We start from the raw sequence: 14,646 nt of genomic DNA on the forward strand, positions 1-14,646 counted from the left end.
AGTTGTTAGAATACAGGTTAACTAATGCAATATTTAATACAATGTATCATGATCATAGACAAGGACAGTTGTGTTTTATATCATGTCATGTGGACTTTGAGGTTAATCATGACACTTCTCGTCTGCATTAAAGGTCTGATTCTCATTTATGCTGATGGCTCTTTACACTGCATAAATGACACTTACATACACTTTAAGGCCCCTTTAGACTCCAAGAGCTCCTAAATCTGTACATAGTCTTGCCCTAACAGTATTTGTGGGTCTTGTCCAGATACAGTAGATCATTTCTGTTCCTGAGGATGGGATTTACGGAAGCCTCCCTTTAGAAAAAGCAGCAAAGAGTCCTGTGGCACCTTACAGACTAACAGATGTATTGGAGTATGAGCTTTCGTGGGTGAATACCCACTTCGTCAGATGCGGAAGTGGGTATTCACCCATGAAAGCTCATGCTCCAATACGTCTGTTAGTCTATAAGGTGCCACAGGACTTTTTGCTGCTTTTACAGATCCAGATTAACACAGCTACCCCTGTGATCCTTTAGAAAAAGGTTGCAATATAAATCAAATCCTGAAAAATTCATACTAAGCTGTGGTATCTCCTGTTTTACTCAACTGTTTGCATAATATTTTAAGTAAGTAGAATAAAACATGCATGAAGGCTATCATAAAAATACCTACATCTCCGATTCACCAGGAGGAATGGAACTTGGTATTTGTGTGTTAAAACCTCTTTTAGATTATCAGAAATGTTCATCTATTTTCATTTCAGGTTTAAAATGCTAAATGATGAAAACTGCGGCCATTTTCTGCTGTTTAATTATGCACTACGCTGGTTTGCGGTTAGAACCGATATGCTCATGACCTTGGTAACCTTCATTGTGGCATTATTTGTTGCTTTGAGCCCTTCTTTTATTAGTACTGCAGCAAAAGGCTTGGCTTTGTCCTATATTATCCAGGTAAAAAATAAATGTTTGGCGTCTTGGGTTAACCTCTGTTAATTATGTTACTGCATATACAGTTCCTATTCTACCCTCTCTTTATCCTAAAATACAATGTAAGTATTATATTCACTTGAAACCAGATTCTACCACTCGTACTCAGGCTGGGCAATACTTTACTCTGCAAATAATGCATTAGGTGCTGAAATCAATGGATCAAGATATTACCCAGTGTGAAAAAGAATTGAGAACACAGGGAGACAAAAAATAGTTCACATTTTAGAAAGAGCTGAGACTCAAGTTGTACACATAGCTAATTTATGTAAATGTGTTACCTCATCCTCATTTCACTGCATCGCTACCTTTTATTATTTAATAACTCATTTGTAATATCTTATTTTAAGTTAGACTGCTAACGTTTCAAGGCAGGGACTGTGTCTTTCTATGTGTCAGTACAGCACCTTCCAGAGTGTGTATCTGATCCTGACTAGGGCTTTCATGTACTAGGGCACAATATATAAGTAAATAATTCCAAACCATTTGTGTTTAGTATGTGAATGTTAAATATCCCTAGGTTTTATATAGAATTTACCATAGAAAATACCTAACTTATTGCAAAGCACAAAAAGAAATGGCAGTTGTTTATTTTTTTAACGGCAAATGAAAATAAATTCTATTTTTTTCTTTAAAAATTACAATAAACCATCCCCATTCTTAGACACTTAGAGTACTGTTGTTACTTTCATAACCTTTTTACTTTCAATAAAGTAATAGAAATATTTCCAGTCATAATGAACCTCTTAGAAGCAACAAGTAGTTTCTGCATTTTTACCTTAAACTGTCGTCACCTTAGCCCACTACTTTTGTTTGTAACATTTAAAGCTCATACATCTATTAAAAGTTAGTGTGCAATGATTGAATATATATGCCCAATGACTTTTACTGCTGGATTAATGATATGTTGCCAAAATATATTTTAAATGTTAAAGATAAATATGAGAAAATGTAGATTTAAAAAATATATATTATTTATTCCTAAATGTGAGGTAGTTAAGATGTCATGGAAAATACAAATATATTTATAACACATTTAATTGACAACCGAATATCTCCTAACAGTAAGCAGAAAGGACAGAAAAATGCAGGACCCTCATGTCAAACTGTGAAAGATATTTTTCCAGTTGCTGCAGCTTGGCAAGCTCCATAGGCAGTTGTAATAGCTTTGAAATCACCTCGAGATCTATTATTGAGCTGTGCTGGTGATTAGCTTGTGTGCAGTTTGATTCTCCAAAACACTCTTTTACATTAATTATGCACTCTTCATTCATCACTAGAGCTACTGTAGACAGAAGTGAATAGAAGGTGACTTCCCACAATGCACTGGGCTACATTCCAAAGGCTGTATGCTGTTATGTGGTTCATATACACTTTTTCAAATGCCTGTTACATACAAGGCTAATTAGAGAGAGAGAGAAACTCCAGGCATACAGTTGTGTGTGTGCAGATTTTACACTTCTCAAAAGGAATGGAGAATTGGCACAGCTGTGGGTAGATTATACCTAATAGCCTTGTACTGAAATGGGCATGGAAGGACTACACCACCGCAAAACCCCCTCACGGAGTATTGGCTGAATAAACAAACATATTAGATACACATTTGTGCACCTATCTTTTGAAGGTCAGACTGTAAAGGACTGATTTTCAAAGACACGAAGGGCAATCAGGCACTCAAATCAATCTGAAAATCAATGGGAGTTGGGTGGCTAACTTTCCTTTGTGCTTTTGAAAGTCACTCCCTAAATGACCACTATCATATGTATCACTTGTTAGACAGAAGGAGTTTTCCTGTGAAGCTCTGGACAAAGGTCAGAAGAGTTCAGATATAAATATTAACGAGTTTGTTTTAGGCCCTTTTCTTGCAAAGATTTATGACACATGCTCAACTTTATGCATATGAATAGTTCCATTAAGGTTTTTATTTATTTTATTAATAGTTGAGTGGACTTCTCCAAGTATGTGTAAGAACAGGGACTGAGACAGAAGCTAAATTCACTTCTGTTGAACAGATACAAGAATATATTTCGGTAAGAAATACATCTAAATAGGCCACTAAGACTACCATGTGTATAAATATTGCTGAAATCTTTAACTGTTGACTTTGTGGCTCAGTTAAATGTTTTCCTTTTTTCCCCTTTCTTGTAGACATGTGTTCCTGAGGCCTCCCAGTGTGCAGATACAGTGAACTCTCCCAAAGGCTGGCCGCATCGAGGGGACATTACATTTAAAGATTACCAGATGAAATATAGAAACAACACTCCTGTTGTTCTCAATGGTTTAAATATGAGCATTCATGGTGGAGAAACAATTGGTATCGTTGGAAGAACAGGCTCTGGTGTGATATACCATTTTGTCTTTTCCCCCCCAATTTCTCTCTGGCCTCTCATACTAATTTATTACATATTTTTGATAGTTCACTGTTTTCTATAGTTAGTTCATCTGTAAATTGTGACATTACATTAAAAGGACTCAGCTCTGCCATTAAGGGAACATCTACACCGCAACCTTAAGTCGACCTATGTTAAGTCGACTTACTGTGATGGCTGATGTCCACACTACCCTCCTTTTGTCGGTGATGCACATCCTTACCAGGAGCACTTCCACCGACTAAAAAGAGGCACTGTAGGGGGCTGAGGGCCAGGGCACTCAGTTCCCCACCGCTCCCCACTGGGAGCCCAGCTGCCCTCCGGGGCTTCTTGCCTCCAGCAGGAAGATCCTGCCTGGAGTCCAGTCGGCTGCTGTGCTCCCTGTCGGGAGTCAGGACTCCGGGGGGAACAGCCAGCTTGGAGCAGAGACTGGGAGAACATCAGCTGGGGAGTTGGGAGCTGGCTTTCTTGCCAATTTCAGGGCTCTGATGGATCCATCTGATTCTGACATGGCCTCTGCAGTTCCATCTCTGAAGCCCAAGTTGGTTCCACTTTCAACTTCAAAGACCAAAGGTGTGGAGCTGAGTATTTTGCTGGATCTGGTACTTTGTAGGTCTGTGAGGCTAGATATTTCCTCACTGCTGTTCTGGGGTCATCCTCTAATCCAAAAAGGTCTCTTACTGTGGTGGCTGAAGTGAACAATTCTGCATCTGAGCATTCCGCAGATCTAAGTGAGAGGTAGATGGCTTGTTAGTCCTCTGCTTCCTCTTCATCTGAAAAAGGAGACGAGCAGAGGAGATTGTTAGTCTTTCTCTGAATCCATTTGTGCCTTTTCCTCCTAGGACTCCAACAGGGTCCCAAGGCAGAACTTTTTCACCTTCTATTGCTCTTCACCCTCCAGTTCTGTTGGTGTCTTCTGTGAGGTCCACAGCAGATCTGAGGTTAGATCATCAGGTGGAGGAGGCAGATGAAGAATTAAGAGACCTGATTCATCCAAGTTTATGCCTTCTCAGCCTGGGTTTCCCCACTCCAATACTGTTCTGTCTCCTATGGGCATCTTCCCAAATCCCAGCTACTGGAGAGACTGGCACTCCTGGTTGGGTTGCACCACAGGACTTTTTGAGTCATCCTCTTTATGGATGAAGAGGTGATGTTTCAGCAGATATGGATCCAGTAGCTGAGCAACGCTTGGATCTGGTTCCACCAGATCTATCTTCAGCGCAGATAGCTGTGCCTGACACGTTTTCTAAAGAGGAAGATAGAGATAGCTCCTCTTTTTGAACAAGAGCAGATAGATACAGGCTTTGATGTGACTTGTCACCTGATGAGCAAGTAGGTGTTGTTTCTGCTTTGTCTCCTTCTGAGGATGCTTTGCAGTTTCATGACCTGGTGGACCATATGGCATCCACGCTGATTTTATCTTCTGTGGCTGTGGAGGAAACCTTCCATCCAGGATTGGACATTCTTGGGGTTGCCTTCTGGAATAGGATGTGGTTGCTCATACTGGATGGTCTCCTACAGCCTTCTAGGACTGTTTGGGCAACCCCTGCTTACAGTCAGTGTATTTCTGAAAAAGCAGATAATTATATGAGATACCTCAAGACTTGGGGTTTTCTTACTGTCACATTCACCCTCTGCCTAGTTCACTGTGGTAGCTGCTGCCAGTAATAAGTTTAGGTCCAGTTAGGCTCATTAGACTCTTGACAGAGAGGGGAAGAAAGTTTTTTTTCTTCCTCATCTCTTGGTATTAGGATGGCTAATTACCAGGTGGTCACGGCATCTGTGTTCATTCAGGCTTTCCCAGACAATAAGAGAAGGCTGGCAAATGTTATTTTGGTGAAGGGACAAAATGTGAAGCATGCTCTCAGGGCTTCAGCTGATGCTTCTCACTCTTCCACTAGAGCTTTTGGCTTTGTTCCTCTTCACTGGCTGTAGATACCAATTTAAAATGGAAGATTTTCTTTTTGAGAGGGATACAATAAGATAGATTAATTTTTTGAAAAATTAACAGATAGCAAATTCACTGCTTGTTCACTGGGTATCTATCCCTGGTTCAGACAGAGACCACATTCCTTGTTTCCATTATCAGAGACAATTTTACCTTAGTCATTTGCTTATCACAGATGTCAGCATCAGTAAGCTTTGTTTTCATCTCAGAGTGAGTGCAAGAAGAAAGTTTTTAGATACACACCTAAGACAAAACAACCTGCTCCCTCCTCTTTACCTTCCTTGAACGCCAGGCCTGATATTTTGATGTGAGGCTCGAGAGTCAGGAACCAATAAGTGACAATTCCTCCCTTCCTTTATTTGGATACAGGCTAGTCATTTTCATAAAGAACTGAAGGCTTATTACATCAGACAAATGGGTTCTAGAAATCGAGGAGAGGTATGCCATATAAATAAAAAAACTATCCTCTTTCAATTCTCCCTAACCTTCCTTTTACAGAGAACTGTCTCATGAGGTTATCTATCACAAGTTCAAAAACTACTTCTGCTAGGTGTTGTCAAAGAGATATCCAAACATCTTTGGTATCTGGGTTTTATTCAAGATAGTTTCTGGTACAGGAAAAGATGAGGGATTCTCTTCAATTTTAGATCTCAGAAAACTGAACAAGTACATTTGGAAGTTCTGGTTTTTAATGTTTCAATCCATCTGAGCCTTTGTTTAGTTATGGCCCAGCCACATTTCCAGTACAACGTCCTGCTGTTTGGCCTTTCTACAGCACTATGAGTCTTTACAAAGTGGCTCTCTGTAGTAGCAGTGCATTTAAGAAAGCACTGTTTGTTTACCTATATTTGGACAATTGGCTGCTGAAGTCTTTTTCATGTGAGGGCCTGCTACTTCATATCAACTCCACAATCTCCCTTTTTACGGATCTCGGGCATCAAAAAGTCCGCTCTGATGGCAATTCCATCATTTACTATTTTTCATACTGTCAAGGTTCCTTCCCCACTTGAACTTTAGGGTACAGATGTGGGGACCTGCATGGACACTTCTAAGCTTAATTACTAGCTTAGATCTGGAATCACTGCCACCATCCAAAATTTTCAGTGTCTGGATCACTCCCTTTCCCCCCAAAAACCTTCTCCTCCCTGGGTAGCCTTGAGAGACTCCTTCACCAATTCCCTGGTGAGTCCAGATCCAATCCCTTTGGATTCTAAAACAAGGAAAAATCAATCAGGTACTTTCAAGAAAAAGGCTTTAATTAAAGAAAAGAAGGTAAAAGAAAACCCTCTGGAGAGATTAGCATACCAGTACTCTCACAGACAACAGATTTCAAAACACAGAGGATGTTCCCTGGGCACAAATTTGTTACACAAAAAAAAAATACCAATTTGATTCTACCTCTAATTGCATAAGACACATTACAAGAAATAAACATAAACCTATTATTCTTTCAAACATACTACTCTGATCAGAGGCTGGTTCCTTGATCTTTTTTCACTCTGGCTGAAACTGAAACTCTAAAAACCAAGGGACGACTTCCCTCCTTCCTTTTGAAACATCTTGTTCCCCCATTGGTTCCTCTGGTCAGGTGTTAGCTAGGCTAGGTGAACTTTTTAACCCTTTACAGGTAAAAGAGGTATTAACCCTTAACCATCTGTTTATGACACATACAGACAAGACGATTCTTAGAACTGACTCCAAGTTTCTACAAAAATAGCATCTGAATTACCCATCAAACTATTAATTTGTTTCCCCTAATTCTTCTCCCTTAAGCCACATGCTAATGAAGGGGAATTGGAGTTACGTACTTTAGATGCTAGAAGGATTCTGGCATATTATTTAAATAGAACAAAGAGTTTTAGAAAGTCATCTTGGTTATTTGTCTCTTAAGGTAAGAATCATATGGGTAATAGTGTATCTATTCAGACTATTTCTAGATCAGTTAAACAATGTATAACTGAATGTTATAAGTAAGTGGCAGTTCCTGTGCCTGCTATTGTGAAGTATCATTCTACTAGAGCAATGGTAACATCTCTTGCATGCTTTAAACATGTTCCTACTGGAGAAATCTACTAAACTGCTACTTCGAGGTGATCTATTGTACTTTTACCAAAAAATATGCTTTGGATTTTGCTTCAAGAGTAGATGCCAGAGTTAGCAGAGACGTACTTCAATCATTATTTGATTAGGACGCTGTTCCCTCTTCCTGAAATTTCAGTACTGTGTACCAAACTACTCATAAGTATGAATATGCAGAGTCACTCAAAGAAAAAGTGAAGGTTGGCTACTTGTAACTGGAATTCTTCGAGATGATTCTGCATATTCACACCACAACCTGGGTACAAATAAATAACCTTCCCCTCTTTCTCAGAGTCTTACCTTGGTTCTCTGGGTTAGTGGTGGAAAGAAAGAGGTGGAAAGGGGCACACCACCACCTCATATTGATTACCCTTGAAACATTTGAGGATGCTGAGATGATGGGCACATGTGTACTCTGTGGGCACTACTTGGAGAAGGTTCTATCATTAGGCACCATCAGGCGGCGCATTACCCATTAATGGGTATTTACAGAGTCTTCTGGAAGAACTCTGGTTACAAGTAAGTATCCTTCATTTATAATTAACATTATTGGCAAACTTGTTAACATATTTAGCAGGGAGCCCAAGAATGAACAAGCATGGAGAATGAATTTACCTCTCACCTTCAAAGTGATCAATTTATATAAGTGTTGAGACACACTGAAGTGGTACAGACAACTACATTTTAGCAATTTGCACTGCTGCTAATTGTGCTTTAACTGATCCGTGAGTAAAACAGAGTTCGGATCACACATATATCAAATCTGAAACTTTCCAGGTAGACTAAAATGCACTTCACATCATTGTTTATAAAAGTCAAAGTTTATCTGAATAATATTTTTTTTTAATCCCCTACAGGAAAATCATCATTAGGAGTTGCACTCTTTCGACTAGTAGAACCAACTGCTGGTACTATTCTAATTGACGATGTGGATATCTGTACTATTAGTTTGGAAGATCTAAGAACAAAGCTTTCTATTATTCCTCAAGATCCTGTTCTGTTTGTAGGTACAGTAAGGTAGTTGTTCTTATAATTGTAAATTAACATTTGTTGCGAAGTGAAATCTCATTAAATCATAAATTGAGGCATTTTGGTTTGAGATTGAAGCCTTGAGATCCAAACCCCCTTACGCTATACATGCACATAGTAAGAAAAGCGTACAGTACAAACAGACTAAGGTGGAATAAAATAAATATTATTATCCCCTTTTACAGATGAGGAACTGGGACGCAGGGAGGCTAAGGTATGTCTACACAGTAGTTGAGAGCGTGATTCCCAGCACAAGTAGATATAGAGGCAGTAGCTCTGCTCTAGCTAGCATCTAAAAACAATGGTATAGCCATGGCAGCATGGATGGTGACCCACGTCCTTACCCAGGAGGTTGGGGGAAGCTGTACTCTGGCAGCTAGCTCAAGCTGCTGGGGCCACACTGGTATTCTTAGGTGCCATCTCAAGCAGAACTAGTGCATGTATGTCTACCCATGGAGGGAACTGCACCTCTCAGCTGCTGTGTAGACATATCCTAAGTGACTTGCCAAGGTTACACAGGAAGTCTCTGACAGCCCTGTGAATTGAACCTAGATGACCTGTGTCCAAGTCCAGTAATTATCTTGGAATCAAATTTTTGAAAAAAGGGTTTCATAAAATATACACAGAACATGGTTTGTGAATGGGAGGAAACTAACCTCTAAAAATCACTCATCTTAATAGGAGCAGAATTCATTGTATCTCAGATATATCAGCTTGAATGGCTCACCATGATCTCAAACTTAATGAAAGCAAAGCTGAGCTCATTATCCTTCATTCTAGATCCTCTCCACTACCTCCATTCCTCATTAAATGTGATGCCACCACTCTCCCTTGTCCCTATCCAACGTATACAAAATGTTTCTGCCAAAATTCATCTCTCTGGCTGTCACTTCAACCACATCATCCTTTTATTTGCATTACTTTCCTGGCTTCCCATTGTGCTGTTCTTCATGCTCTCCTTCTTGCATTTGCCTTCATAGCCCTATGTCAGACAGTGCCTGCCTACATCTTCAACTAGGCCTACATTACCCTTGCACCCTCGTCTCCATTCGGCCTCCATAAGACCTTCATCTTCTTTTACAATGCCCTCCATGCAATCTTTCATGCTCCTCTTTAGTGTTGGAATATGCTGCCCAGCCTTGTTCACCAACATTCCTTAAATTCCTTAATAAAAACCCCACTTGGGTGAGAAGAGAAGGCATTAGATCACATTAGCAATAACACTGAAACCCTGAATATAGCTACTATATTTTTATAATAATATCAACATATTCTATGGAATAATCATGAGTCCATAAGTATCAACAGGACAAACCGATTTTTCCCTCAAACCAGCTAAGAGCTCAGAATACAGGAAAACAATGTATGAAAAATAATTGAAAACATGCATTATAAAAATTAAAGTACAGAGATAAGTTCTTTGGCCATTGAGCCAAAATATTTCATGTTCAAAGTGACTTGTAATAGTAATTAACAAAATATTGTTGTACTATATTGTTTTATTTTTTTAAAAAAATCATTTTAATTTTTGCCTGTCAGGTACAACCTAGATCCTTTTGGTAACTATGCAGATGAGCAGATCTGGAAAGCTCTGGAAAGAACATTTATAAAAGAGACGGTACATTTTGGGGGGTTTGGTCATAATTCATTTTCTGATAAAGATAATAAAAGGAAAGTCATTATTTACTGTTTGTTACGGCATCTAATTTATCATGATAGATTGGTATGGCATTAATAATAGTGAGGCATTAATATATAATTCATTAGTTATGAATAATGTCTACTTACCGCATTGCTTCCCTTTTTGATTTTATAATGGCAAGTGTTTATTTGAAATATACAACACTCTTTTTAACGATCATGAAAATATGACATCCTGATAAATGTATGATCATGCACAATCAATATGTATTATTGCATAATATGTATTGTCATTGCATCTTTTTCTTTATATTCTAGATATTGAAACTCCCAGGAAAATTACAGGCAGAAGTTGTTGAAAATGGAGAAAACTTCTCAGTAGGGGAAAGACAGCTGCTTTGTATGGCAAGAGCACTCCTTCGAAATTCAAAAGTAAGTAATGGGAGAGATTCTGATATTTCTAGCAGTGGTCCCGAATACATGAGAGTTGCAATACTTTTTCCCCTCTAACAGAGGGGAAAAGGTGAAACTGCAAAGAAACCAACATGTTTGTTCTCAGTTTTATGACTAGCTTATGAGTAAAGTCAACTTAATTGAAATATATTTTTCAGCATTTATTTGCTGTATTTGATCCAAATCTTTTCCACTTTTTAGATTCCTCATAAATCAACCTATATCTTGTCATATTAAACACTAAACATCTACTGCAGTTAATGGTTGAACACCCATATTCTTTATTTTCCAACAATATATACATTTCACACTAACAATGTCTCCTGCTCACTTTAATTGCTGCTTTTGGCAATTTGAAGTCACAAAGTTCTGTTGTCCTACTAGTTAATAGAATCATGAGGACAGGAAGCCTGTGGTCATTTTTTAGTTTATAAAATCATGGAGCCTAATCATCAGCTGGTATAAATCCACTGACTTCAGTGAAGCTATGCTGATTTATACCAGCTGAGGGTCTAACCTTTTGTCTTTTGCTTGGCAAAGCATATTTGAGATTTGCCTATTGCTCAGCTATGCTTTTTCAAGTGAAAACGAAATTTAAATTTCAAAAAAGGGCTCTGTCTGCAGGGATTCTTTCTCCCCAGAGAAGCACATCCCTACAAATATTTTTTATGCTCAAATATACATATTCAAACTTATTCGGAATGAAGGTTTAAAACCTGTAAGAGAGACCAGGAGAACTAATCCATAATGGGATTTCTTAGTGTTCTCAGGAAACTAAATAACCTTGTAGCCTGGTCCATCAGGCTACTCTTCAAGTGGTGACATTGTATAATCTATAAGGCAATAAAGCAGTAACAAACAAGTTCCTACATCTGTCTGTAAAAGCATAAAAGCTTGTTTGGCTTTAACTTGCATATTTGAGCATAAACATGACAATGGAGCCTGACTTACTGCCAATTTTCAGCAAGGGCCCAATCCAGTTTCTACTCAGCGGAAAGACCATGAATATCAATGAGGGCTGGATCAGTAAATCCTTATTAATGTATAAGCCTCAAGATCTTGAGTACCTTTCATTTTAATAAAGCCATGCACATATTGTCACTTAGCACTGATCTATACAAATATCTGGACCCATTTTTAATACTACAAGATGTGTGGTGTTAGTTTATAATAGGTTTCTCATTCCTCCACAATCATCTAAACCATCAGAAAAAAAGTTCCAAGGATCCACTGTTTCTCTCCCCACCTCACCCAAGAAAAGTTTCAAAATATTTTTTAAATTATGAATTTCCAGCTCTGGCAAACCCTTTCAAGCCTGCAACTGTATCAAGATGGTCGCAAACATGGATTCTGTATTTTAATGTAGTGGACCCCATTTCCAAAGGGCTTCAACCTCCTCTTTAAACCCACATTTGCAATTCTGAAGGCGCACACTGTGCAATTCAAGAAACTAGATAGGAGCAAGATTCTATCTTAATCTAGTCTCACTGAAATAAAATGAGACTCTTCATGGAGTAAGGTACTATTCAATGTAAGTAAGGATCACAGGACCCACCCACACCAGGATCATGTTGTTTGCATACATAGCCATTTAAGAAATTACATCCATATACATTAGCTGTTAAAGTTAAGTCAGAACTCCCCCCAAAAGACAGGTACATATTAGATGATACATATAAAACTGCCGTTGGGTTCCACTTACAAGACTGCCTCTTTTCTGCCTCTTAGAGTCCTCTTTGCAAGTGTCCTATCTTTTCTCTCCTGTAACTCAAGTTTAAATTTTCCTCAATACTTCATAAAATAGGAGTCATAATTTGCTCTTCTAGGACTCAATCTTCCTCCATTTGGAGTCACCCAGAGAGTTTTGCCAATGGCTTCAATGAGAGAAGGATTTAGGACCTAAATCTTTCCTGAAAAACAAACACAACTGGCCCCTGTGACATACCAGGGTACAGTCCAGACCAGTGAGGGGCTTTTTCACCCCTGCCCTGCCACCTAGGGGAGAGGGGACTTACAATGCCTTGCTGAAGTAGCTCCCACCTGGGCCACTCCCAGACAGCCTTCCGGCATGCAAACCACCCCCTATATGTCTGTATGTAACTGCAGCTTTCCAGCCACACTTCGATTAGACTCTCACCAGCCTTGGCTGTACTTCAGGGTGACCTCCAACACTCCCCTAGTCCCAGATTTCCCCCAGAAATGTATGTCCTGTACTGTCTAGACCTTTCCTAGACAGTACAAAATATTTTAAGTCCATTATTCCTTTAAGAGAATAATATGCACACAACTTGTTATCCCAAATGGAGTTGCCCAGACACTTCAATTTGAATACATTAGATTAGATAAACCAAATTTATTAACTACGAGAGAGATTTTGAGTTCAAAAAATGAGGCATAAACGTCAGAAATGCTCACAAGGAGAATAAAGATAAGACATTTACAAATACCTAACTTAAAAACTATATCAGATTCAAGCAAAGATTCTCACCACATGCTTTCAGGAGTCTTACTGACTAAACTGTATGTCAGGATCCTTTCCCCAGAGTCCAACAAATGCTTCCTTTGTCACTTCCGGTGCAATGAATGTGATGGGCAGGGAGAGAGAAAGGGGTGCCTTGGGGTTTTTGCCCTTCCTTTTATGGTTTCAGTCCCCCTCTTGAAAAATATTTCCAGCTGGGCACTAGAAGACAAAGAGTCTATGCTGGAGGATGTTCCCTGCTGTTTTTTCCCCTCACCTGTTTGAGCCGTCTTTCTTTCCCTTCTTGCTTGACAACTGTTTACTACGTAAATGCAAATTATGTCAAGGACACATTCCTTTGTTTAGGGCAGACTTGTTTGCCGCCTTCTGTTTAGGCAGGGCTGTGAAGTTTGGAACCTATGTTAATAACACCATACAGGAAAATTTTACAATTTTACATACAGTTTTGCTAACACATTTTATCAAGGCGATACTGAACAACATATTATGAGTTTTCAAATGATACCTTACAAGGCATACTTTGTACAACGATTATTACAATAGCGTGTATGGTATGAACACAGGGTATATTCTGTTACACCCCATACTTACTTTTGTTTCTGGGAATAGTTTTATTTGTGTTAGAGGATGAACTATCTAAATAATCCTGAAATACAAGAATGAGATAACTAACTTTTGGTGCTTTTCATTTTCTATTGTTTATGTATCCACTCAGTTATTAGCAACTGAAGAGGAAGATGGTGCTATTGCTTAGATGACCAATATGCTTAAAATTTCCCCATCTTGTGGAAATTTCAGTTTATAACTGTGGTATCCAATGATTAAAATCAGTATTTATTCATTGAGATTTAAAAAGACATAAAAGAATGCCTAGCCCAAGCTGTAATTGGCTTTACCATTCGTTAAAAATAATACCCAAATCATTACAAAATCCAGAACATCAGCACATTCCCCCTGCACCTTGCTGCACATTCCACCAGCAAGTAGCAGAATTATATTACAAATCAAGGCCCTAATCCTATAAACACCACCTGCTTAACTTTATGCATTTGAGTCAGGGCCAGCTCCAGGCCACAGCGCGCCAAGCGCATGCTTGGGGCAGCATGCCGCGGGGGGCGCTCTGACGGTTGCCGGGAGGGCGGCAGGTGGCTCCAGTGGACGTCCTGCAGGCATCCCTGCAGAGGATCCGCTGGTCCCGCGGCTCTGGTGGAGCATCTGCAGGCAGGCCTGCGGGAGGTCCATCGGAGCCGCGGGACCACCGGACCCCCCCGCAGGGAAGCCTGTGGGAGATCCACCGGAGCCGCGGGACCGGCGAGCACAGAGCGCCCCCCGCGGCGTGCCGTCGTGCTTGGGGCAGCGAAATTGCTAGAGCCGGCCCTGATTTGAGTAGCCCCATTGAAATCAGTGTGGGAGAAATCTTTAAAATGCTTATTTTAACAATACAAATAGAACAGGAAAAAATGAGAATCAAATTCACATCACTGGGGTTTCTTCTAAGAATCTAAAGTGTAGTGAGTATTTGGCCACGTCTACACTATGGGATAATATTGAATTAGCTAAAATCGGTTTTATAAAACTGCTATTATAAATTCGATTTCATGCGGCCACACTAGGCACAGTAATTCGGCGTTGTGCGTCCATGGTCCGAGGCTAACGT

General features: G+C 39.5%; 1 protein-coding gene across 1 annotated transcript in view; it reads left to right on the forward strand.

Annotated features, from left to right (window-relative positions):
* The first annotated feature begins 783 nt into the window (after positions 1-783).
* The window catches only part of LOC142047962 (ATP-binding cassette sub-family C member 12-like), a 20,905-nt gene continuing 7,042 nt past the window's right edge, over positions 784-14,646 (forward strand). Inside the window, exons 1-6 of the mRNA XM_075073875.1 lie at positions 784-955; positions 2,932-3,021; positions 3,140-3,329; positions 8,245-8,404; positions 9,956-10,034; positions 10,376-10,489. Of these exons, the coding sequence (XP_074929976.1) occupies positions 851-955; positions 2,932-3,021; positions 3,140-3,329; positions 8,245-8,404; positions 9,956-10,034; positions 10,376-10,489 (738 nt within the window). The 5' untranslated portion in view covers positions 784-850. The remainder of the gene's footprint in view (positions 956-2,931; positions 3,022-3,139; positions 3,330-8,244; positions 8,405-9,955; positions 10,035-10,375; positions 10,490-14,646) is intronic.

Source organism: Chelonoidis abingdonii, chromosome 19 (assembly GCF_003597395.2).
Source record: "Chelonoidis abingdonii isolate Lonesome George chromosome 19, CheloAbing_2.0, whole genome shotgun sequence".
Lineage (NCBI taxonomy): Eukaryota > Metazoa > Chordata > Testudines > Testudinidae > Chelonoidis > Chelonoidis abingdonii.